Source organism: Pipistrellus hanaki, assembly GCF_964339955.1.
Source record: "Pipistrellus hanaki genome assembly, chromosome: 1".
NCBI classification, from domain to species: Eukaryota; Metazoa; Chordata; class Mammalia; order Chiroptera; family Vespertilionidae; genus Pipistrellus; species Pipistrellus hanaki.
Window position 1 is genome coordinate 60,086,396 of NC_140503.1, and position 26,424 is coordinate 60,112,819.

A 26,424-nucleotide genomic window follows, 5' to 3' on the forward strand; every position below is an offset into this window, starting at 1 on the left:
GGCTGCTGGCCGTCAGGGGGCGGGGCAGCGGCGCCGCAGGGGCCGGGCTAGTGCCCGGATGCTCCGGCTCTGCGGCGGCCGCGCTCGGCCAGGGGCGGGGAGCGGGTGGCCGCCCGTCTCCTCTCGCGCTGGGTCTCCTGAGGGCGCTCCCACTCCGACTGGGGCCCGGGTGGGGGTTCTGAGCCGGGGCCTGGGGGAGGGATGAGTCGGTTGCCTGAGTGACGGGAGAAGCTTCTAGCTAGGACGTTTCCCCTAGAAGCGCTGCCTGGCCACTCCGCGCCGCGCCAGGCCTGAGGGAGCCATCTTGTCCCCCTGTCACCGTTTTGTATCGCGTCTCCATCGGTGTCGGTGTGTCTGTGTTGCCATTGTCTGGCAGGTTTCTTTTTTGTGTGTTTGTCTTTCTGTCTGTGCCTGCCCGGGCCTTAGCCTCCATCCTCGGCTCCCCCGCCCTCCCTGCCCCGGGCCCTGGGAGAGCTCGGGAAGGCCGCGCGGTGCCGGCGGGACGGAGTGACCTTCCGGCCCCGAGTCCCCGGTGAGTGTTCCTCCCAAGACAGTGGCTGGCCGGGCTCCATCCGCGCTGAGCGCTGTGAGCTCAGCCTGCAGCCCGCAGGATGCGGGCAGAACCTAGGGGAGACCTTGCCAACTGCAGGCTCTGTGTGTGTGACTCCGTGGGTTGAGCCACCTTGGGGATCGTTACTCTCCCAGGGAATTGTGTTTGAGCCCAAGAGAGGAGGTTGAGCCTTCCAGAAACCAAAGACCCAGGGGAGGGGGAAGAGGACGTAAGGAGGCTGGCGCAGTTTTGTGACTGACAGGAACATCCTTGTAAAAATGGTGCTGTAAGCCTACCCTCACCCATCATCCCTCGTCGTGTCTCCACCACCTACTCCGCACTCCAGCTTTTTACAAACAGTAAACATGTACAGTGAACTATTCGGTACATTATGTGTCAGACAGAGAGCCTGTCTCTCACCCTAGCACTCCCAGCAGCATTGTTTGGGTCCCATTTGGGAGATGGTACTGGGTAGAAAGCAGCACATTACCGGATCCAGCAAGGCTGCCTATGAGCGCAGTGTGATCCACGGCCTCTCTGCAGGCCCGGAGGAGGACTGGTCAGTGTCTGCATGTTCAATGCCTCACAGCAAACCTGTTCCCTAGCATGGGGCATGGAGCAAAATAGAACGTTGCACCATCAATGTAGACATGACCCTACCTGAAACTAATATAATATTGTATATCAATTATATCTCAGAAAGAAATGGGAGATGGCCTTGAAAATCCTTTCTTTGTGTGTCAGAGAGGGAGAAATAGGACTGGTGGAACCCTGGCCCGTGTGGCTCAGTTGGTCAGGCATTATTATTCAGTGTACTGAAAGGTTGGATTCCCTGTCAGGGTACATGCTGGGATTGCGGGCTCCATTGATGTTTCCCTCGCACATTGATGTTTCTCTCTCTTCCTCTATCTCTAAAAATAAATTTTAAAAAATCTTTTTGTTTTTAAAGAAAGTATTGGCAGAACATCAGATGGTGGTGTTGCCTCGCCTTACATGACACATAAGATACTGTTCTGCTACACCTTTTGAAGATTCTAATCAGAGAAGAGTGTCAGGAGAGGAAGAGGACAGTTTCCATAGCAACTGTAGAGAAGAGGTCTTTAGCTGGTAGCAGGTCTCAGTGTAAGGGTCAGCAGCAGTTAACGACAGGTTCTGCTCTCATCAAGTCTGATAGGTTAGACCATGGCATAGGGAAGGACCATGAACCGATCTGATGGTAGAGGCAAAAATGCAGGCCTACAATCTCAGGCCCTGCTAGAATTGGGTTTTAATTAGAGCTGCAAATTCAAACTCTGATGGTACTAACATTGCACACATATAACTGAGTGGTGTTCACCAGGCTCTTTTGCCAAAGGCAGACAATGTCATAGATTGGCTATAGGTATCTCTTAATTACCCCCCACTCTTTCCTGGTGTAGCAGCATCCCAGCCATTGGGTGATGATGCCAGTATCATCATAATATCAGAAAATATTTTCAGCCCTAGCTGGTTTGGCTCAGTGAATAGAGCGTCAGCCTGCAGACTGAAGGGTCCTGAGTTCAAGTCCAATCAAGGGTACATGCCCAGGTTGAAAGCTTGATCCCCAGTGTAGGGCATACAAGAGGCAGCCAATTGACTATCATCATTGATGTTTCTATCTCTCCCTTTCCTCTGAAATCAATAAAAATATTTTTTTAAAAGAGAATATTTCCAAGTGTCAAATGGCACAAAGCACTGAATAAAGTGTTCTAGAAAACTATGTAGTGTTAGCATCTATGCTCCAGAATTTTACAACTGAAGACAGAAAACACTGATGTGCATGTGTATAAAGAAATATATTTATATTTATATATGAATTACAACATATATGAAAACTTATTTTGAATTTAGGAATAGTGTGTTGTGGCAGGAGCCTTGACATTATTCAATGGCCTACCTGTGGGGACTATTCAGAAAATGTGATATGCATTATGTCAGGCACATACAGTAGTATGTAGTATAGAGTCCACTGTAGTGTTTGATTTTAACTGTTGACTCCTAGACTGTTCAGTTATGATTTGGGGGGAATTCTCCTATTCTAGTTTTTTCCATACTCTTGCCGTGCAGCATTGGCAGATATAGTGGTTACAACCAATGCTTTTCAAACTGTTTGTGATAAAGAATCCTTGAATTGTGGAAGGAGTCTCTAAGGACCCACCACTAAAAGAAGTTAGAGGACATGCACAGGAAGGCAATATTATAGGCTGGTTTCTTGGGCATGCAATGGGGTGGGCACAAGGCAGAAGGTAGTCTCACATGAAAGGTAATGGTAGCCTTGGCTAAGTTTAAACTAGTTAGGTGAGTCTCAGCCCCCAAACCTTCATCAGTTTATAATATACTATATAATAAAGTAATATGCAAATTGACTCTCACACTCTCATAAGATGGCTGCCTATGACCAGGCCAGCAGTGGGGTTAGTGAGGGGTGACCAAACTACTGAACAAGCAGGCTTTGTGGGGCGATCAGGCCAGGGGTGGGGGTGGGGGGCAGTGAGGGATGATCAGGCAGGCAGTGGGGACCAGTTAGGGGTTACCAGGGAGGCAGGCAGGTGAGTGATTAGGAGCCAGCAGCCCAGGATTGTGTGAGGGATGTCCAACTGCTGGTTTAGGCCTAAACCAGGAGTTTGACATCCCCTGAGGGGTCCCGGATTGGAGAGGGTGCAGGCTGGGATGAGAGGACCCTTGCCCCATGCACAAATTTCATGCACTGGGCCTTAAGTATAGTGATAAATTACCCAGGAGGTAAATTATGCACATCTTAACAAAGTAGGAGGGGGAATGACAAGTGGATGTGGAGAAAAGAAGAAAAGAGAACCCTGGTACACTATTGGTGGGAATATAACCACTATAGGAAATTAAAAATACAACTACTGAAGGATCTAATTATTCCACTTCTGGGATATTTACCCAAAGAAAATGAAAACAGTAATTTGAAAAGATACATGCACTGTCAGTTTCATTGCAGCATTATTTACAATAGCTAAGATATGGAAACAACCTAAGAGTCCATCCATAGTTGAATGAATAAAGAAGATGTGGTATGTACTCTGTACAATGGAATATTACTCAGTAATAAAAAATGAAATCTTACATTTGTGACAACATGAATGGAACGAGAGGGTGTTATGCTAAGTAAAACAAATCAGACATATATGATTTCATTTATATGTGAATCTAAAAAACAAACGAACAAAACAAACTCATAGATTCAGAGAATTGATTGGTGATTATCAGAAGGGTAGGGGAAGGGGAGGCGAAATGGATGAAGAGAATTGTGTAGTGATGGATGGTAATCAGATGTATTGTGGTGATAACTTTGTTGTGTTTACAAAGGTGGAATTGCTATGTAGTACAGGAGAAACTGATATGATGCTATATATCAAAGTATGAGGGGCATCTCTAAATTTTTTCTGGAAATAATTTAATATTTGCATTTAAATTAAATTATTGAAGTTGTCCTCATGAGAAAAATAAGAACTTTACTGAAATTAATTGTGCTCACCTTGGAATTATGTGTGTGGGAGTGTGGAGGGCAACATAATCATTTTAATGTGGAGGTTTTTCATAGGACTTAGGCCAGCTCTGAAAATTCATAAAGAAAAGATATTGGCTTCTCCCTTACTTCTAGACCCATGAATGCCATTAGTTTTTTTGGGGGGATCTGAGTTCCTTTGGTAGAATTCCAGCCTGCTCTGCTGGATTGCATGGTCTTATCAAATAAAATATCCGAAAGAGCTGTATGCAGCTCAGATTCCCACCCTGTACTCAGTTCTGCCTATAAAGCATTCTTTATACAGAAAGAGGAGTGTTGGATTACAGGATTGCTGTGTCAGAGGCTATCCTTGGCTTTTGGGCAAAATACTATGATCATAATGTATACCAGCAGCCATAAGGTCACCTCTTAGCAGGAACAGCTGGTTTTTATCTTCAAGGGCACCGAGTAAAGTAACTTCTAAAAAGGCAGTAAAATAATCTCTAAAAAGATTGAGATGGGAGAGAAGTCTGCATTTATTACTATGTCTGGCACACAGAGAAGGAATATTTGTTGGATAATTTTCCTAATTATTATTTGTTCACATTAAGTAATGGGAAGAGCAAAGGCACTGGATTTACTCCCTTCCTCCTAGTCTTTCCCTCCCCCTGACCCCCAAAGCATTGCAATAAAGGGACAATAAAGAAATTTCCTTTGCTCTTGTTGGTAGCTCAGTTGGTTGGAACATTGTCCTGATGTGCCAAAGTTGAGGGTCAGTCTCAGGTTAGGACACATACAAGGATCAACCAATGAATGCATAAATAAGTGGAACAAGAAATTGATGTTTCTCTTTCCTTCCTTCCCTTCCTTTCTTCCTCTATTTCCCTCCCTCCTTCCTCCCCTCAATAAATAGAAAAAAGGAAATTTCCCTTTTATCCTTCCTCCCTCCTCACATTTTTCTTTTTAAGAAAGTGATTACTAAAAGTGAAAAAGAAGCATTTATGGATACCGCTTTCCCTTACCCATTCCATTTCCCTGTGAGATGGAAGTTAGTGTTTGGCTGTAGCCTCTGATTCCATCTTTTCCCTTATTCTGAACAAACCTACTTCTTAGTGCAGGGATCACTAAGGATTTTCTTATAGTGAAGATCATGGTAAAGGGACTCTAAATCTTAAGTGTATACCTTAGTTTTGAGGCCATGTCTGTGTGTGAATTAAACTTTGCATTTTTTCAAGGTATTCAGAGAATAGAGTTTACTTTCCTTCAAGGAATGTTTGGGTTAAAGAAACATCACTTTATGAATGTTCCCTTTACAATATCACTAAATCACAAATACTTTTTCTCTTCCTTTTCATTAGTTCTTTTTTTTGAAGATTCTTCAGAACCTTTATAACATACCTCCTGCAAATAACTTAGCTCTTTTTGTTGTTGTTGTTAATCCTCACTAGAGGATATTTTCCCATTGATTTTTAGAGAATGGAAGGGAGAGTCAGAGAGAGAAACATTGATGTGAGAAAGACGTATACATTGGCTGCCTCCCACATGAGTCTGGACCAGGGCCAGCGATCAAACCTGCAACCACGGTACAGGCCCTTGTCCAGAATCAAAACTGGGACCCTACAGTCCACAGGCTGACACTCTAATCGCTAGGGCCTTTAACTCTTTCTTTTTAAAAATGTTTTTATTGATTTCAGAGAGAGGAAGGAAGGAGAGATAGAAACATCAATGATAAGAGAGAATCATCCATAGAGTCCACAACCCAGGCACATGTTCTGACCAGAAATCAAACTGTGACCTACTGGTTTATGGATTGAGCTCAACCATTGAGCCATACCGGTTGGGTATTAACTGTTTTATTCAGTCAATCTGAGTCAATTGCCTTTTCCTCATTCTTGTATTTTCTGACCTTTTTCTTTTTTTTTTTCTTTTGAATGCTATATTCCCCTTAATTCTCATCTAGGAATTTATTTACCTTTACCTTTATGACTTTATTTATGGAATAAGGTTCCATCTCATTCCATAAAGGATTTAAAGAATATGAACTAACTCAACACAGTTGATACTCTGAAACTAACTTCCCCTCTCGCCAACCGTGTGAACTTGGACAAGTTGCTGATCTTTTCTATGTTTAGTTTCCACATCTGTAAAATTAAAACAATAGCACTCTATAGGATTATTTTGAGAATCAAGGGGGCAGTCTCTAAAATACGCTTAGAACAATGCCTAGAATTCATTTATTTAATCATTCAATATTTCTGGAGCACTTACTGTGTATCAGCAAATGGAGCAAACAAGATAATAAGTAATAAATAGATAAATTATATAACATGTCAAAAAGTGATTGGTGCTTAGTAGCAAAATAAACCCCCCAAAATGGATAAGGGTGGTTGAGAATGCTGGTGGAAGGTGTGGTAATGGGGAGAATAGTGAAGGGACAGGACAGGTTGCAATTTTAAATGAGCTGGTCAAGGCCTTATTGAGAAAATGAGACTTGAGCTGACATCAGCTGGCTTGAAGGAAGTAAGAGAGTTAGCCATTTGGATATCTGAGAGAAGCTTTATAGGCAGAGAGGATAGCCAGCACAAAGTCCTGAAGGTAGCAGTGTGCCTGGTACATTCAAGGAATAGTTGGAACCCATTGTGCTTGGAGCAAAGGAGTGAGACAAAGAGCAATAGGAGATGAGATCAAAGAAATAATAGGGCTCAGATCACGTAAGACCTTGTGGACATCATTATGACTTTGGTTTTCACTCTGAGTGAAATGGGAAACATATGCAGGCTTTTGAACAGAGAGTGATATGATTTGACTTAGATTTTACAGAATCACTTTGGCTGCCATGTTGAGGACAGAGTGTAGAGGTTATAAGGATTAAAGTGGAAAGCCAGTCAGGGAATTTGCAGTAATCTGGATGAGCAGTAATGTAACTCAGACCAGAGTGATGTCAGTGGAGATGATGAGAATCAGTGGAATTCTAGGCATACTGTATTTTACAGGGAGAGCCAACCTGGTTTCCTGTTTCATCAAATGAAGAATGAGAAGAGAGAGAGAGAGAGAGAGAGAGAGAGAGAGAGAGAGAGTAAATAATAACCTCAATGATAAACCAAAAACTTAAAAAGAAAAGAAGTTATCTCTAAAAACAAATTGTAAGATAATCAAGGATGGAATGTGGACCTTTTGGAACATATTTTGTAAATTTGACTTGGGAATCATACATGTTTTACATAAGTATAAAATAAAATTAAAACAAAATGACAAATCTGACAAATAACTTGATTCAGAATATATATATATTTAAAATATCCTACAAACCAATAAAATAAGAGAACATAATTATAATGTGGACAATTTGAATAGATTTTAGTAAGAAAAGATATACAAATGGCCAATAAGTATATGAAAATGTGTTCAACATCATTAGTCTTAGGGAAATTCAAATGAAAACCATAGCATAATAATAGCCACAAAATGGCAAAAATTAAAAAAACAATAACACCAAATGTTAGCATGGATGTGGAGCAAGTAGAACTTTCATATATTGTTAATAGTAGAGAAAAAGTTATAACCACTTTAGAAAAGTATGAGTAAGTTTCTTATAAAATTCAACAAACATCAACCCTATGAACTAGAAATTTTATTCTTAGGCATTTACCCAAGAGAAAGAAAACATATGCCCACAGAAAGACTTGGAAGACTTGGTCATAGCAACTTTATTCATAACTAGCTTGCCAGTAGCTCTCCACTCACTGCCCCACCCTTCTGTAGCTCCCCTGGCCCTCCCTCATACATTGCTGCCCTGCCCCCTCCTGTAGCTCTCCAAGGTCGGTTGTAGCTGGCTGCCTCACCCTCCTGCAGATCGTTAGCATATTACATCTTTATTATATAGGATAGCCAAAAACTGGAAAAGACCCAGCGTCCAATAATAGGAGAATGGGTAAACAAATTGTGGTACCTTCATCCAATAGAATACAACTTAGTGATAAAAAGAAACTACAGCCCTGCCAGCATTGCTCAGTGGTTGAGAATAGACCTATGACCCAGGAGGTTGCAGTCAAGGCATGTGCTCAGGTTGTGGGCTCCATCCCCAGTGTGGAATGTGCAGGAGGCACTCAATTAATGGTTCTCTCTCATCATTGATATTTCTCTTATCTCTCTCCCTTAATCTCTGAAATAATATATATATATTTATATTTTTTTTAAAAAAAGAAACTACAAATATACACACATAGGAGAAAAATAACATTATGCCAAATAAAATAAAAATAAAAAATACTGTTATTTGGACTCCTGAGAAGTAGATACTAAGACATGATTAAATGTGTAAGACATATATTTGGTAAGTATATTGGTTACCTATTGCTTTGAAACAAATTAAAACTTAGCAATTTAAAATAACAAATATTTGTTAAGACTTCTAAAGATTTAAAATTCAGGAGCAAATTAGTTGAGTGGTTTTGGCTTATGGTTTCTCATGTGTTTGCAGTTCAAGATGTTGGTTGGGGTTACAGTAATCTGAAGACTTAACTGAGGCTGCACGATCTGCTTCCAACATGACTCACTCACAAGCTATTGGCAGGAAGCACCAGCTCCTCACCATGTAGGCCTCTCCATAAGCCTATTTGAGTACCCTCTAGACAGCAGCTGGCTTCTACCAGAGCAAATGAACCCAAGAAAAAGTAAGGGTGAGCCACAATGCTTTTTTTTTTTTTTTTTTTTTTTTTATGACTTATAGTTTTAGAAAGTTAGATACTATCTCTTCTGTCTTCTGTTTATTAGAAGCAAGTCACTAAGTCTGGTTCACTCTCCAGAGAAGGGAAAGTCTCTCCCTTTTGAAGGGAGTGTCAATGCTGTGGAATATTTTAAAACACCACAGGGAGGGATCAGGGGAAGGCAGAGAGAGTCTTCAGACAAAGATACAGGTCTGATATCTGGGGAAGGAGAGAGGGAAGGAACGAGAATGGGAAAGGAAGAGTCGTGTCTTACAGCATGGTTCCAAGAATGGTTTGGCCAGGCTGATGAAGATTCTTCTAATCAAAGACACCTGTTGAAGGACCCTTGCATGCCACAGACTGGGTCTGCCTTTGCAGCCTGCTCTGCTGCTCTCCGGTGTTGGCTGAGCTTAGCCTGTGGGAAGAGTGGTTTGGGTATAAAGGTCGGGGCAGATCCCACAGTGGCAGCAGGTGGGTCATCAATCAATTATACTTTCTGCAAGCAGATTTCAGCAGTGCATTTTCATGGTCACCACAAGTATGAATAAATTTACATGAAATTCTAGAATGGGTAAAACCTACAGTCACAGAAAACTAAGTGGTTGCTTAGGGCTAGGGAGGGGATAGGAATTGATTTCAAAGGCGCACAAGGGGACTTTCAGGATGGTGGTGATGAAAATATTCTCTACTGGGTTGTGGTGGTGGCTACACACATATATACATTTTAAAAATATATATTTTATTGATTTTTTACAGAGAGGAAGGGAGAGAGATAGAGAGCTAGAAACGTCGATGAGAGAGAAACATCAACCAGCTGCCTCTTGCACACCCCCTACTGGGGATGTGCCCGCAACCAACATACATGCCCCTGTTCGGAATCGAACCTGGGACCTTTCAGTCCGCAGACTGACGCTCTACCACTGAGCCAAACCGGTTTCGGCCATATATACATTTTTTGAACTCATCAAGCTCTACACTTAAAATGGGCACATTTTATTGTACATAAATGATATATAATGTATACTAAAACACATAGATATCACTTCACACTAACAATACCAAATGTCAGCACCTGAAACTCTCACATGTTGATAGACGGAATATAGAATTATATAACCATTTTGAAAAACTGGCAATTTCTTATAAAGTTAAGCAAATACCTATCCTATGACCCAATAGTTCCTCTCCTGGATATTGACCCAAGAGAAATGAAAATGTATGTTCACAAAAATACTTATTCGTGAATGTTTATAGCAGCATTTATTTATTTATTTATTTATTTATTTTTACAGAGAGGAAGAAAGAGTGATAGAGAGTTAGAAACATCAATAAGAGAGAATCATTGATCAGCTGCCTCCTGCACACCCCCTACTGGGGATGTGCCTGCAACCAAGGTACATGCCCTTGACCGGAATTGAACCCGGGACCTTCCAGTCCGCAGGCCGATGCTCTATCCACTGAGCCAAACCAGTTTCGGCTATAGCAGCTTTTAAAAATATAATGGTTCAACCTAGTATAATAACTCAGTTGGTTAGAGCATCGTCTCTATATGCCACAAGGTTTTGATATGCCCAGGTTGTGGGTTCAGTCCCCCATTAGGGCACGTACAAAAATCAATCAATGAATGCATTAATGGAACAAAAATGGAACAAAAAAAATCAGTTTTCTTTTCCCCTTCCTCTCTCTGTAAAGTCAGCATAGTAAAAAATAATGGTTCAAAACAATCCAAATATCCAACAAGAGACTCTATAAATAAATTGTGGAATATATATTCAATAGAATACTACTAAGCAATAAAAAAAGAATGAACTGATGCATACAACAGCATTAATAAGTCTCAAAATGTTATGTTGACCAAAAGGAGGTGGACACAAGCCCTGTCTGGTTTTGCTCAGTGATTAGAGCAGGGGGTCACCAGTTGGATTTCTGGTCAAGGGAATTAATTACCTTGGTTGCAAGCTCCCCAGCCCCCATAGGGGCATGTGCCAAAAGCAACCAATTGATGTGCCTCTCAAATCAATGGATGTTCCCTCCCCACTCCTTTTTGCTCTCTTAAAAGAGAGAGAGAGAGAGAGAGAGAGAGAGAGAGAGAGAGAGAGAGAGAGGGAAACAATGGAAAAAATATCCTTGGGCGAGGATTAAAAAAAAAAAGGTGGAAACAAAAGACTAAATACTTTATGATACTATTTATAATTGTTAAATAGGCAAAACTAATCTATGGTTCTGGAAATTATAATTTGATAATTATAATTTGTTATATATAAAATGTTATATATCTTGATTGATATATAGGTTTCATAAATGTGTACATTTGTCAAAACTCATCAAATTACATAACTAAAAGCTGTGCATTTAAATTTAACCTCAATTTAAAAATTAAAATAAAGAGGTAGTCACTAAAAAAACCCCCCCACACAACAAAATAAAAAGAAATTAAATTGATACAATTATTTCCAATGACTTTAAGATATAGTAATTTAACTGCACATTTAAAAAAATTTATTATACAGAGGGAAGGTGGGGGTGGAGGGTTGAAAGGGAAGAGATCAATCAAAGAACTTGTATGCATATATGCATAACCCATGGACAGATAATAGTGTGGTGAAGGCCTGGAGACGGGGTTGAGGGTAGGCCAAAAGGGATCAATGAAGGAAGATAGGGGACATATGTAATACTTTCAACAATAAAGACTTTCTAAACACTTATTATAATAAAATACACATAAAATTGATGATTTTAAGGGTACAATTCAGTATTACATACATTAACAATGTGCAGCCATCACCACCATCCATCTCCATACTTCTTTTTATCTTATAAAACTGAAAGTCTATACCTATTGTATTAAACAATAACTCCTTATTTGCCCCCTACCTCCAGCCCCTGTAACCACCATTCTACTTATTTTCTGTCTCTATGTTTTAACTACTCTAAGTAGGTCATATAAGTGAAATCATAGAGTATATTTACCTCTTTGTGACTGGCTTATTTCACTTAACATCATATCCTCAAGATTTATCAATGTTGTAAATATATTCTAACTGCACATTTTTAATGGGATATACCCTAAGGGGGGGGGGGGAAATCAACTGCAAAGAAAATGTCAGCCGAAACCAGTTTGGCTCAGTGGATAGAGCGTCGGCCTGCAGACTGAAAGGTCCCAGGTTCGATTCTGGTCAAGGGCATGTACCTTGGTTGTGGGCACATCCCCAGAAGAGGCAGCTGATCGATGATTCTCTCTCATCGATGTTTCCAACTCTCTATCCCTCTCTTCCTCTCTATAAAAAATCAATAAAATATATTTAAAAAAAGAAAATGTTAAACTATTCTCATAGTCATAATCTCATTAATAACATTGGTAATAACATTTTACATATATAATAGAATAAAGCAAATAAATAATTTATGTCAATGTTACCAGAAACCAAGATGTTGATAAGAAAGATACTAATATAAAATGAAAAAAGTTGGATAAAATTTCTGAATCCTAAAATTTATTTGGAAAAAGCCAAACAATGACCAATCAGTAGCAATAAGCATTCCAACATTCCAAATTGTGATCTCTAGATTCCATTTACTACTAAAAGGAACCATGGAGCCAGAATGGTGCCTTGCATGTAAGTAAATTGAAATCAATAAATTAACTCAAGTTTGTGAAGAAATTTTGTGTTTTAAAGAGACCCAGTTGAGAAGAGGGCCTGCAACTGATTGGCTGGCTGGAAAATTAAGCTACCTGGACCTCGGGGCAGTTGCCTTGATATCTTTCTGCTACTATGCCTCCAGGATCTTATCTATACTTGGAGATGGCAAAGTCTGGGGGCTCTGAAAAAGTCTGAAAAGTGAGTTAGAATGAATAAAGATGAGAAACAAAATGTGATACTACATGCAGTGGAATATTTTTCAGCTTTAAAAAGGAAGGAAATTCAGACACATGCTATTAAAATTATGACATAGATCAGTGTTTCCCAAACTTTTGACATATGTGTAGCCCTTCTATAATTTTTGTAACGCTGAGTACCCCTCGTACTCATGAGAATGTAGAATTAGGCGCAGCTAAGCACGGTGCAGTGCTTATCCCCACCAAACTCCGGTGCAACGCGTACCACTGGGGGTACGTGTACCACACTTTGGGAAACACTGACATAGATGAACCTTAAAAACATTATGCTAAGTAAAATAAGCCAGACAGAGAAGTACAAATATTGTATGATTCTATTTATATGAGTTATCTAAACTAGTCAAATTCATAGAGACAGAAAGTAGAATGGTGGTTACTGGGGAATGGAGGGAGAAGGGAATGGGGAGCCATTATATAATGAAACAGAGTTTTAATTTGGGAAGATGAAAAGTTCTGGATATGGGTGATGGTGATGGTTGCAAAACAATGTTAATATATTTAATGCCAGTGAACTGTACACTTAAAAACTATTAAAATGGCATATTTCTTGTTATGTATACTTTATCACACACACAAAAATGAACGTGGCAAATGTTAACATGTGAATCTAGGCAAAAGGGTCCAAACAAGATTATTATGCAATTTTTTTATTATGCACTATTTTTATAACTTTTTTGTTGCTCTGAAATTTTGTTTAAGATAAAAAGTTTACTTAAAATTAAAAGGAGGAGAGAATCCAAGATGGCTGCTCGGGTAGGCAACTAGCCGCAGCCGCACACAACAATTTTAATAAAATACAACTAAAATATAAAATGGACATTACCCAGAACTACAGGAAAGTCGACTGACTGGAAATCCTACAACAAGAAGCAAGGAGAAAACCAGAAGGAAGCACGGAGGAGCTGTAAAAGCCCAAGGTACGGAGACACGCGGCGCGCGAGAAGAGGACGGAGCCGGAGAGGAGGGAGGCCGAGTGCCTGGCGGGCGTTCCCTAGCGGAAAGGAGATAAAACTCCGACTGTGCTGGGCCCCTCACTGCTCTGAACCCCCGTTCTGGGCCAGACCCCGGGGACTCAGGCTCAGCCATAGGGAGCTGGGCTGTAAGTCGGAACCCCGGGGTAGCGGAGAAAGGAGGTCCCGGAGGCGCGCACACTGCCCCCAGAGAAGGGACGGTCGGCTGTGCCGCGGGATTGCCCTGACGGGAAGGAGACTGGGGCTCCAGACTGCTGTGAACGCCACCTCCAACTCCACTTCCAACTGAACTGAACCCCAATACCGGGCTCATTGGGGGAGAGCATAGACTGTTTGGCAGCAGGCGAAAATCGAGGGCACCTTTCTCTCAGAGGCGCCGGCAGCGAGCACTGAAGGACCCGCAGAGGGCGGGGCTGACGGAAGCCAAAGCTGCAGGCTCCACCCTGAAACCCCGCCCCATCTGTAACTGCGAAATGCGACAACAAAATAGATCACAAACGAAAGAAATGGAGGACAAAAAGCGTCTGGATATAGAGTTCAAATCTACGCTTATAAGGTTTTTCAAGAATTTCCTAGAAAAGATGGATAAGGCCTATGAGGATATGAAAAGAGACCATCAAGAAATGATAAGGGAACAACAAGAAATAAAGAATACATTGTCTGAAATAAAAAATATTCTACAGAGTCCTAAAAACAGAAGGGAAGATCGCAAGAATCAAGTCAAAGATTTGGAACATAAAGAGCCAGAAGACACTCCTCCACAGAAGCTAGAAGGCAAGAGAATCCAGAAAATTGAAGATAATGTAAGAAACCTCTGGGACAACTTCAAGCGAACCAACATCAGAATTATGGGGGTTCCAGAAGATGAGAGAGAGCAAGATATCGAAAACATACTGAAAGAAATAGTGACAGAAAACTTCCCCCACCTGGTGAAAGAATTTGACTTACAAGTCCAGGAAGTGCACAGAACTCCAAACAAAAGGAATCCAAAGAGGACCACACCGAGACACATCATTATTAAAATTCCAAGAGCAAAAGATAAAGAGAGAATATTAAAAGAAGCAAGAGCAAAGAAGGTAGTAACTTATAAAGGAGCACCTATACGATTGTCAGCTGACTTCTCAACAGAAACCATGCAGGCCAGAAGGGAATGGCAAGAAATATACAAGGTGATGAATAGCAAGAACCTACAGCCAAAAATAAGCTACCCAGCGAAGCTATCACTCAGAATCGAAGGCCAGATAAAGAGCTTCACTAATAAAAAAAAGCTAAAGGAGTTCATCACCACCAAACTAGAATTATATGAATTGCTGAAGGGGGTTCTTTCAGAAGAGAAAGTAAACAAAGATAAAAATTATGAACAACAAATACGTAATTATCAACAAGTGAATCTAAAAACCAAGGAAATTAAAAAAATCTGATGAACAATATTAACTGTTGAATATAATAGAATCAGAGGTATGGAAGGGGAGTGAACTGACGATTCTTGGGGAAAAGGGGAGAGGGGGGCGTGGGAAGAGACTGAACATAAACTGTGCACCTATGGATGAGGACAATGGGGAGAGGGGAAAGGGCAGAGGGTGGGGTGGGAACCTGGTGGAGGAGAGCAATGGTGGGGGGGGGGGGAAGGAACATTTGTAATAATATGAAAAATAAAAACTTATTTAAAAAAAAAAAAAATTAAAAGGAGGAAATTCTGTAGAGATAAGATACAGACCAGTTGGGATGGTTTTCTTTGCAGGGGTTACAAATACAGTAGCATGTTAATATAGTGTCATTAGCAAATGACTATCTTAAGTAATGTTCTTTCATGTTTTTAATTTTATCATCACCTCTTTGTTGACTTAACTTCTTTTTTATTTTGTTATTGTTTAAAGTATTACAAATAGTAATACATATGTCTCTTTTTTCCTCCCATTGATGTCCCCCGGCCTCCTGTATCCTCCCTTCACCACACATTCCCTCACACCCCACCCCCAGTGTCTTGTGTCCATTGGTTATGCTTATATGCGACTTAACTTGTTAAGGATGTGTAGTTGACAGCTTTACAGTTTCTCCTCTTTTTTTTCATATTATTTTAATTATTTTGGATTCTTAGAACATTAGGGACATCCATATTCAGTATTCAAATAAAAAATAATTCTAAAACAAAAAAGTTATCAACTACTTTGCCATTTCTTTGTCACTGCTCCTCTTTAATTATAAATATATAGAACCTCTTTAGTTAGACAGATGGGGTTCAAATTCTTTCTTGCCAGCTCTGAGACATTGTATAAATTATCTCATCTCTCTAAACTAGTGATTTTTAACCTTTTTCATCTCATGGCACACATAAACTAATTACTAAAATTAGGTGCCACACCAAAAAAAATTATTTTTGCCGGTCTGACACACAAAAAAATAGGCATAATTTTGATTCATTCACACTGGATGGCTATTGTTTGTATTGACTATTGTTATTTAAAAATATATATTCTTATTTATTTCGGAGAGGAATGGAGAGGAAGAGAGAGGTAGAAACATCAACGATGAGAGAATCATTGATAGGCTGCCTCCTGCACACCCCCTACTGAGGATTGAGCCCACAACTTGGGCATATGCACTTGACTGGAATCGAACCTGGGACCTTTCAGTCCTCAGGCTGGATCTATCTACTGATCCAAATTGGCTAGGGCTGTTGTCATTTTTTAAATTTGTCAATCTAAAGGAAAAGATGTCAGTGCTTTAACTAAATAGTCAGGTTTTAAAAATTCTTGCAGCCTCACTAGCATGGCTCAGTAGTTGAGTGTCGACCAATGAACTAGGAAATCACAGTTCGATTTCTTGGTCAGGGCACATGCTTGGGTTGCTGGCTCAATCCCCAGTGAGATCCTGTAGGAGGCAGCCAATCAATAGTTCTCTCTTATTATTCATTGATGTGTCTATTTCTCTCTATCTCTCCCTTCATCTCTGAAATCAATCTATACTAATATAAGAATAAGATGCAAATTGACCATACCTTCACGACACCCTCTAGCCAATCAGGAGTGAGTATGCAAATTAACCCAACAAAGATGCTGGGTTAATTTGCATACAGAGGCGCCAAGCTGCTGGGCTGGGGGTGAGGTGGGGCAGGAGTTCTGCACCTCACTAGCCACTCCAGACCTCTGGGCAGCGTGGGAAGGTGGAAAGGTGGCTCTGGCTGGAGCAAAGGTGGTGCTGATAGTCAGGGTAAGGAAGGCCCATTTTTGCACAAATCTTTGTGCATCAGCCCTCTAGTAAAAATATATTTATTTTAAATTCTCACAGCACACCAATTGAAAATCGCTGCTCTAACCTAGTGTCCTCATCTGTCCTCATCTGTAACCTTCAAAGAGTTATGAGGCTTTTTGGTGAGCTAATGAATGTAAAACAGAATACAATACCTGCCACATTTTAAAATTTAATACATGTTATTAACTAATTGTATCATTGGTATACGACTGTGCAATAGAAGTTCATAATTACCTGTTAAATATAAGTCACTATGTAATACTTTAATATTGAAGCTTAAAAGAGATATATAATAACTTATCATTAAATTTACTACTTGTCAGATCCTCAGTAAAGTTCTCTGCCACTGAGCTGCCAAACTATGAGTTTCCAAAGGAAAACCATGAAGCAAATGTAAGTGTTGGTGAATAGTTTCTGAGGTAAAATTAAATGGTTTGAGGTTTTTTTTTGTTTAGAGAAATCTGTGAGGAAACCTCAGAAAATGACTAAGTATATAGCATTTGTTTATTTTTTTATTGGTTGAAACATATTGTGGAATTATTGGACAAGATGAGATGATCCCAGCCTTATGGGAAGAAATTTTTGATAATGAGGTTTGTTAAACTCTAAAATGAGTCAACACAGGGTCTGGTGGAATTTTCTTGTCTGGAAGGGCTTTAGAGGTAGATGAGATTTCTCTCAATCTGAGGTGTTTTAGGTAAAGATGCTCCTGTAGAAAGGTGTGCGGACGGTCCTTTTCAGCCTAAGAATCAATAAAGGCCTTTAGCTCACTCAATTGCAATCAGTTACAGCCCCAGTGGATGACCATCTGCCTGCATTTTCTGATATTTATGGGTAGCAATTAATTTAATTGTCATACTGTCTAACAAGCAATTCACAATTTTTCTTCACAGTTTTTAAGGCTCTTATTTTTTTTATTAGTTTTTTTTTTTTTTTTAAATAAAAACTTTTGCCCAAGCCGGTTTTGCTCAGTGGTAGAGTGTCGGTCTGCGGACTGAAAGGTCCTAGGTTCGATTCCGGTCAAGGGCATGTACATTGGTTGCGGGCACATTCCCGGTAGGGGGTGTGCAAGAGGCAGCTAGTCGATGTTTCTCATCGATGTTTCTAGCTCTCTATTTCTCTCCCTTCCTCTCTGTAAAAAATCAATAAAATATATTTTAAAAAAATAAAATAAAAAAAGAACTTTCAACCTTTAATTTTTATTTATTTTTTTTAAGGGAGAGACAGATAGAAAAATCAATGATGAGAAAGAATCATTGACCATTGTCTCCTGCACAACCTACACTGGGGATTAAACCTGCTGGTTCATAGGTTGATGCTCAACCACTGAGCCCTACCAGCTGGGCAAGGCTCTTGTTTTATTTAGTAATGGTAATGGCTCTGGCTCACTTAATTGTTTATCTATTTTTTTTTTTTTAGTTATGTTTATCAAGGTTTAGTTTATCCTTTTTAGTGTATAGCTTACGAGTCTTGACAAACACAGTTGTTTGTCAAATAATCAGGAAGGCCTGTTTATGTCTTGCTTGGAGAGGAGAAATGCAATAGCAGGACAAAGGAGAGCAAAAATACAGTGACTTTTGGGAGATTTTTATGGGATTCAAGGTCAAGATTTGCCCCACACAGAAGCCAGTTGTTTGTGTCCTCTCAAACTGAGGAGATGAATTCACTTTGTCTACCTAGTGAAGTTACTTAATAGTAACTTGACTTGGTCCTTTTGAGATTTTATTTATTTGGTCACCTGTCTTCTGCAGCATTAGGAGTGGAGGAGGAGAGGTGTCAATTATAAACTTCAAGGTGAAGAAGTGGCATGAATCTGTGTGTTCTGTTCCGTCTTTGCTCCACTAATACGGTAAAATATTCTGGGGACCCTAATTATATTATAGTTATAAGCAATAATAAATTCTAGAATTTTCAGGAAATTTTTATTTCAGAGTCTGTCTGAAATAAGTAACACATGCTCCGATGACATCCTTTGAGTTTTAGTTTGAAAAAGATGATCACTGTAATTTATAAGAGCAGGGTGAAGATTGGTTGGTAGGCAGCTCCATTTTAGCTTAGCCTATATTGAATGCTGAGTTGGGGTTTAATAGGATGGGAGAATCATGGTTGGGCTGTGTCTAAGTCTTTCTGAGCCTGGGGTAGAGAGAGGAAACTATCTCCTAGTGAATGCCTACTATGTATATGCTTGGCACGGTGCTAGGTGCTTTCCTTTCTGACAGCTTCTCTTGTGTAGAAATCCATCTCAGATCCAACCACTTAAAAAACAACAACATCAAATCAACAAAAACCGTATTCCTCTGGGGCCTACTTCATTAATACAAGTCACAGCTGCTACACCTTCTATAAGATCCCGACACCATAATTAGGATAATAGACTCAGGTCTTGGAGGAATCTTTGAGGTCATATTGTTAAAGGGGCAGCAGCTGTTCGCTTCACCTCAGAGTCTGAGAATCACTGCGCTCAATTCTCTCAGAGACGGGAGAATTGTCTGGGGCTATAGTCTCATAGGCTACAATCCCACACATGATAGGGTAACAATCAGCAAATGTGAAGCATGAACTAAGTTCCAGACAGGAAATGGCAATAGAAAAAATATGGTTTCCTGGGGTCCTTAGACAATGCAAATGGGGGAGGTGGAGGGAGAGAAGGGAGAAGACGAACTGGCAGAGATGCAATGTGAGGGTCTTGAATTCAGGTAGAGGCCCACAAAAATGATCCTGATTGACACAGGTAGACCCCAAAGAGTCTTCTCTCTCCAGTTCCATCAGCTTAGGAATCCCAGCCATCCTGGATCCTTTTCTTTGCCCTTTCATTAGACAGCCGGGGAAACCCTCTTCTTTCCACTGAAGAGAGTCAGAGAAGGGGTTTTAAGTGCACGAAGGACAAAAGCATCTTTTTTTATTTTCTGAGTAGTGGTATAAACCATTGTCCTGGAGGCTAGGGAATATATTTCACGCCCTCTCAAGGTCCCTTCGGTTCAAGGATACTGTCATTCTAAGGTTCTACAAGGGGGAGGGCCTGCAAGGTCCATGCTGCCATGGAAACACGCCGCCGGGTTCCTTTTTCTTGCGCGGGGCGGGGCGCTGTGCCTCATTCACCAATCATCCGCAGGAATTTTTGAGTGGCAGACAGCCACAGCGAATGGGCAAGCCGGTACCGAGTGACGCGCGGGAAAAGGCGGAGTTCGAGGCCGGTGGCGGCGGTGGCGACAGCGACAATCTGGGGATAGAGCTGGAGGGACCCGGGGAGTGTGCAGAGATCTCTCACTGGAGCGCGAGGGACCTCCCGCCGAGATGCCCGGTACTGTCTGGGGGAGAGCGGGGGTGCAGTCAGCTCGGAAGTCTCGGCTTTGGGGTCTGGAGGAATGGCTGACCGGAGGGGGCGGGGTGGCAAGCATGGCGGCGGTGACTGGGAAAGGGTTGGAGGGCCCCGCGGAGGGGGTGGGGAAGCAGGAGCTAGGAAGGCTGAGTGGTCGCAAGCAAGCGTGAAGGGCTGTGGGGGTTCTGGCGAACAGAGGTGGCAGAGCAACCTTCTGGGGGTGGTAGAGGCGCCAGAGGGAAGAAGGGAGAGTTGTGGGGGGGTGGAAAAAGGGGCGGGAAGAGACGAGATTAGGAAGGAGGGGAAAGGGTGTCTACGGGAAGGTGATGGAGAAGGAGAGGGAGAGGACAGGCAGGCTGATTGTAAGTCATGAGGAATCGGATCTTGGGAAGTATGATGGGGAAAGTGCTTGCAAGATCATCCTGTTTTAATTGAAAGAGCTTTGGGTGGTCCCCCTTTCCCCAACTCCTGTACTTCCCGCCTCATTATTTAAGCTCAAACTGCGTGAGGGAGGCTAGTAGGTTGCATAGAACTGATCTTTTGTTACTCCATTCCAGGGGAGCAGATGGACCCTACTGGAAGTCAGCTGGATTCAGATTTCTCTCAGCAAGACACTCCTTGCCTGATCATTGAAGATTCCCAGCCTGAAAGCCAGGTTCTAGAAGATGATTCTGGTTCTCACTTCAGTGTGCTCTCTCGACACCTTCCCAATTTGCAGACACACAAAGAGAACCCTGTGTTGGTGAGTGATACCTTGTTTGAAAATGATTGAGCAGATTCCGCCCCTCCCCCTTCCCATAATCTAGACCAACCAGCAAATAGAAGTACTCAGGTCTTTTGGGTACAATTAGTTGAAAAAAAATGGAATCACTGTATTCACAAAAAATATGTCTCATTTTAAATGATTTCATCTGTAGTGGGGATATTACGCATGTCTGTTTTCTAGGATGTTGTGTCCAACCCTGAGCAATCAGCTGGAGAACAAGGAGACGGTAAAAGTGGGCTCAATGAACATCTGAAAGAAGACAAAGCTGCAGGTGAGGTGTTTCAAACTGTCAGTCCCATTTTGCCAGGGTGCACTTGTTTGAGCTGGGCGGATTTAAACGTGGTTGTGGCGGTTGTATGTAAGGAAGTCTAGCACAGTAGCTATCTGGTGCATGGTAGGCATGCAGAAGGTTGGTTTTCTGTAATGTAGCTGATTAAGTTTGCATTGTCTGCATTCCTGAATTTGCATTAAAGTTTAGTGGTAAATGCCTTTTGTGCTAATATCCTCTTGTATTTTTCAGACCCTATGGATTCTTCTCATTTGGATACATGTGGTTCCATGAGTCAGGTCATTGAACAGTTGCCTCAGCCAAACAGGACAAGCAGGTATACTAGTGTTTGAAGAAATTTATTTACCTTTATTAATGGATCAGTTCTTTTGTCTGTACCTTTGACTCATCCCAAAGATAAAGGGATTAATCTTATTTTTGTGAATTAGTGAGTGAGATTTGAGGATTGTGTTAGTGCTGTTAGCTGGAATCGCTTTAGTGAAGGTAATAACATTTTTACATCTACATTATTTATATTGTGATCTGTCTCGTACCTGTGAAACAAAATAAGTATTCCTTATTCTTAGCACTAGAATACGACTTATTAATTGAAAAAAAATCAAATAATATATCTAAGTATATTGCCAAAACTGTTAGGCATGCTTTCCACCAACCAAAGCACCTCACCAGTTTTAGACCCAGAATGTTTAATTCAAATTCTATTCAAATAGTATTCACTTTTTACTTTGTCTTCCCATCGCCGACTTATTGAGTTTATTTTTTATTCGAGGTACTAGATTGGATGCTTTTATTATGTTTTGAGAGTTCTTTTTATATTCTAGATACTAGTCCTTTCTAGGATGTACGATATGCAAATTTATTCTTCCACTCTGCAGCTTGTCTTATCATCCTCTTCAGAGGGTGTTCCACAGAGTAGGTTTTTAGTTTTGATGAGATCTGTTAAATATTTTTAACAGAATAATATGAATGCAAAGTTAATTTTAAAAAGAATTTATAATGAAAAGCAGAGAGTTCTTTCTCATCCTTGGTCTCCTTTCGCAGAGGCAATCTTATTTATGTGTTTGTGTTTTTACTTTTTTGGGAGGTCATCTTCCTTGCCCTTAAAACTATTGTAAAACAAAGTAACACTATTATAGTGCCATTTATTATTTTATCAGATTAAGATAATCGAGTTCCATAAGTGAAGATGAGGATTTCTTCCCAACAACGCTTTCTCAATTTTGTAATAATTATTTTAGTTATTTCATTAATTACTTTTGTACTTTAAAACAATATTCTTAAACCTTTGTTTTATTCTTCCATCAGCTTAGACAGTGGAGAAAAGTTTAAGATTAGTATTATTTTTTATCTATAATTAATCCTCTTCTGATTTTTAAAAAAAATCCTCACCTGAGAATATGTATTTTTTATTGACTTTTTAGAGAGAGGGGAGGGGAAAGACAGACAGAAAGAGAGAGAGAAATAAACACCTACCTGAGGGAGAAACATTGATTGGTTGCATCCCATACGCACCCTGACCAGGGATTGAACCGTAACCAGGTATGTGCCCTGATTGGGAACCAAACCTGTACCCATTTTGGTGCGTGGGACAGCGCTCCAACCAACTGAGTCACCTGGCCAGGGCATTCTGATTTTTTTAAATATTTGCAGTAATATTTTATTTTGAATGATTTCAAATTGAAAATAAAGCCTCTTCTGATTTAACGAATCATTCTATAAATATTTACTGAGTCAAGCACTATATTGAATATTGGGGATATAAAGTGATCAGAAGAGATGAAAATTCTAGACCTTAATGTAGCTTACATTCTTGTATGGGATATAGCAATGCATGATGAATAAGTAAAAGATATAGTATGTTAGATATTCATAGGGCTGAAGAGAAAAATAAACCAAATGGCAATAGGGAATATCACAGGAGTTGCAGGTTTATATAGAGTGACTTGGGGATTGCTTCTCTGTTGTGGCATTTGATTAAAAGTCATAAGTGGTGCCGGCAGGTGTGGCTCAGTTGTTGAGCGTGGACCTATGAGCTAGGAGATCACAGTTCTATTCCCAGTCAGGGCACATGCCCAGGTTTTGGGCTGGATCCCCAGTGCAGGCGAGCAGGAAACAGCTAATGAATGATTCTCTCTCATCATTGATGTTTCTATTTCTCTCTCCCTCTCCCTCTCTGAAAATCAATAAAAATATATTTTAAAAAAATCTTAAGTGATTAAGTGATCTCTGTTGTTATCTGGGATAAGTGCAAAGGCCCTGAGGTGTGAGCGTGCTTGGCATTTTTGAGAAATGGCAAGGTTAGTGTGGCTGCAGGTGGAGTGATTGAGAGGAGTGAGAGAAGAAGTCAGAGAGGTAAAGAGGGGACCAGAATCTGTAAACATTGGGCACTGTGAGCAATTTAGCTATTACTCTTAGTGAGGTAGATAGGCATTTAAAAATTTTGAACAGAGGAATGGCATAATCTGACTTAGATTTTAACCTGATCACTCTGATTGCTGGATCAAGAATAGTCTGAAGGTATATAGTTTTTATCTGTTGACTAGTAGCCTTTGCCAGTAGCTAGCTGCCGCCCTCCAATAGCTCTCCACCCGCTGTCCCCCCTCATAGCTTGCTGCCCTGCCCCTCCTATAGCTCTCCACTGCCCACTTGTAGCTTGCTCCCCCACCCTCCTGCTGATCCGTGATCCGGTCTTTATGTGGTCTGTCATTACGCTTCACGGCATTACAACCGTTTGCATATTACATCTTTATTATATAGGATTGTACCTCGGAAAAGCTGGAAAAATGAAAATAATTAAAAATAAAAGAAGCTATTTAAATAAAATTAATAAAAGGAATAGACTGAAGGGGGAGCAGAGGCAGGAAGACCAACTAGGAGACAATGTAAATAATTTAGACATAATATGACAGTGGCTAGAGCAGAGAAGTGGATGGCTCTAGGTATTTGCTAATAGGATTCAAAGACAGATTGAACATGAGAGTAAGGAAGGAAGTAACAATGTTTTTGGTTTGAAGAATGGAGTTACTGTTCATTGAGATGTGCTACAGGAGGAAGTCAGTTAGAGACAAGTTAACGTTGAGCTGCCTTTTCAATTGCCAGTTGGAAGTAGTCAGCGATGTACAAGTGTGGAGCTCGGGGAAGGTTTGTGCTGGAGATTTAAATTGCAGAGTCATAGCATGTGGGTTATATTGAAAGCTCAAGTCTGGGTAAGAGTACTGAGGAGGAGAGGGTAGGTGCATAGAGGTCCAAGGACTCACTGAGCCTACCAGCATTTAGGTCGGGGACAGGAAGAAAAATACTAAAGGAGACAAATGAAGATCCAAGATGTGTGGTTTGTGCTATCTTTCATGGCTCTTCTGCTTTTTGTTATTTGCTCTTGGACTTTCTTTTCCTGTATTTCCCAAGGTCATGCATCTGTCTGGTCCTCCCAGTTATGCAAGTAATGTTCTATACTTGCCTCTTGAACAACATGGGTTTTAAATGTATATGTATGTCCACTTATGTGCATATTTTTTTCATAAATGCACAGTCATTGGGTTTTACATGCATGGATTCAACCAATTGCAGATGGGAAACAGTATTTAAAATTTTTTCTTAAAATTGATTTCAGAGATAGAAACACCAATGATGAGAGAGAATTACTGATTGGCGGTCTCCTATCTGCCCCCTACTGGAGATCAGGCTTACAACCCAACCTTGACCTCCTGGCTCATAGGTCAACGCTCAACCACTAAGATACTGTGGCTGGGTGCAAAACAGTATTTTTGATCCATAGTTGGGGATCCATGGATATGAAGGGCCAACATTGTTCTATACTATCTCTATATATAAAATCCTAAGCAACTGGACAACCCTATGGTAGTTGGTAGCTATGACATGCACTGACCACCAGGGGGCAAATGCTCAACTCAGGAGCTGTCCCCTGGTGGTCAGTGTGCTCCAGCTGCAGTACTCCCCCTGCGTGCCCCTCCTCCCCCATGAGTTAGTGGTTAAGGCCGGGCTGCAGCAGCGTGGAGGTCCACTGATCCCCACAGGCCAGGCCGGGGGACCCCACTGGTGCATGAATCTGTGCACCAGACCTCTAGTTTCAAATAAGGGACTTGATCATTCTTGGGTTTAGTTATCCATAGGGGTCCTGGAACTAGTTCACCCAGATACTAATGGATCACTAAAGTTTTGGGAGAGTCAAAAGTTACACGTGTATTTTCAACTGCATGGGGGGCAGCGCCTATGCCCATTGTGTTGTTCAAGGGTCAACTGTATTTTATTTTTGTGAAAATATTCCTTTTCTTTTTCTTGGGTCCCCAAATTTACAAATTTATATTTTCTCCTCTTATGCTTATGCTCAATAGTTGTATGAAATATTAAACGTTTACAAGGAAGCAAAAAACATCTATAATTCTGCCACCCAGAGGCTAATTGCTATAAACATTTTGGTTTATTTTCCCTCTTCATTTGTGGACTTGATTTGCATAGTTGACGTGTGGTCAGTATGTTTGCTGACCCTTTTTGCTTAACAACATGAACATTTTTCCTATGACAATTAAAACTTTTAATAGCATTTCCCCCAAGATTTTTATTTTAAAAATTTAAACCTCCAGAAAAGATTAAAGGATAGTACACATTTGTTCTCTGTGTGTATATATGCATGTGCTAAATCATGTGAAACTAAGTTGCAGATATAATTCCCCTTAAATATTTTAGCATTTATCATCTAAGAAAAATATATTATTCCATATGATCATAATACCATTACCACACCAAAGAAAGTATTAATCTATAATAATAAAAGTGTAATATGCAAATTGACCAAATGACCGAACAGCAGAACAACTGTCTGGATGACCTTCTGCACGACCATGCTATGACACGCACTGGTGCCAGGCCAGCCAAGGCAGGCGCAGTGCAATTGTGGGGGGGTGTCCAGCCATCACCCCACGATCACCCCGTAGAGGGAGGCCCAGGCTACCCGGCTGGTGGCCGCAGCAGGTGGACGGGGCTTCTCTCAGCAGGGCAGCAATCTATCGTGGAGCTCTGGCCAGATGGGCAGGGGCTCCCTCTCTAGGGCAACTGATTTGGGGGCCCTGTGGTCACTTGTCCCACAGAGAAAGGCCCAGGCAACTGGCCAGTGACGCTGTGGCGGATGTGCAGGGCCAGCCAGCAATTGCACCCCATGCCTGTCA

At 40.9% G+C, this 26,424-nt stretch overlaps 1 protein-coding gene across 7 annotated transcripts in view; it reads left to right on the forward strand.

Moving 5' to 3' along the window:
- Positions 1–154: 154 nt before the first annotated feature.
- TP53BP1 (tumor protein p53 binding protein 1) overlaps positions 155–26,424 on the forward strand; it is a 100,894-nt gene continuing 74,624 nt past the window's right edge. For 4 of the 7 annotated variants that reach the window (XM_084902679.1, XM_084902682.1, XM_084902685.1 and 1 more), the window contains exons 1-5: positions 156–532; positions 19,980–20,168; positions 20,744–20,928; positions 21,133–21,223; positions 21,473–21,557. In XM_084902679.1, the coding sequence (XP_084758805.1) occupies positions 20,162–20,168; positions 20,744–20,928; positions 21,133–21,223; positions 21,473–21,557 (368 nt within the window). In that variant the 5' untranslated portion in view covers positions 156–532; positions 19,980–20,161. Of the gene's footprint in view, positions 533–18,701; positions 18,717–19,979; positions 20,169–20,743; positions 20,929–21,132; positions 21,224–21,472; positions 21,558–26,424 lie in introns of those variants that run through there. The other 3 variants (XM_084902684.1, XM_084902681.1, XM_084902680.1) reach the window with 3 other exon arrangements.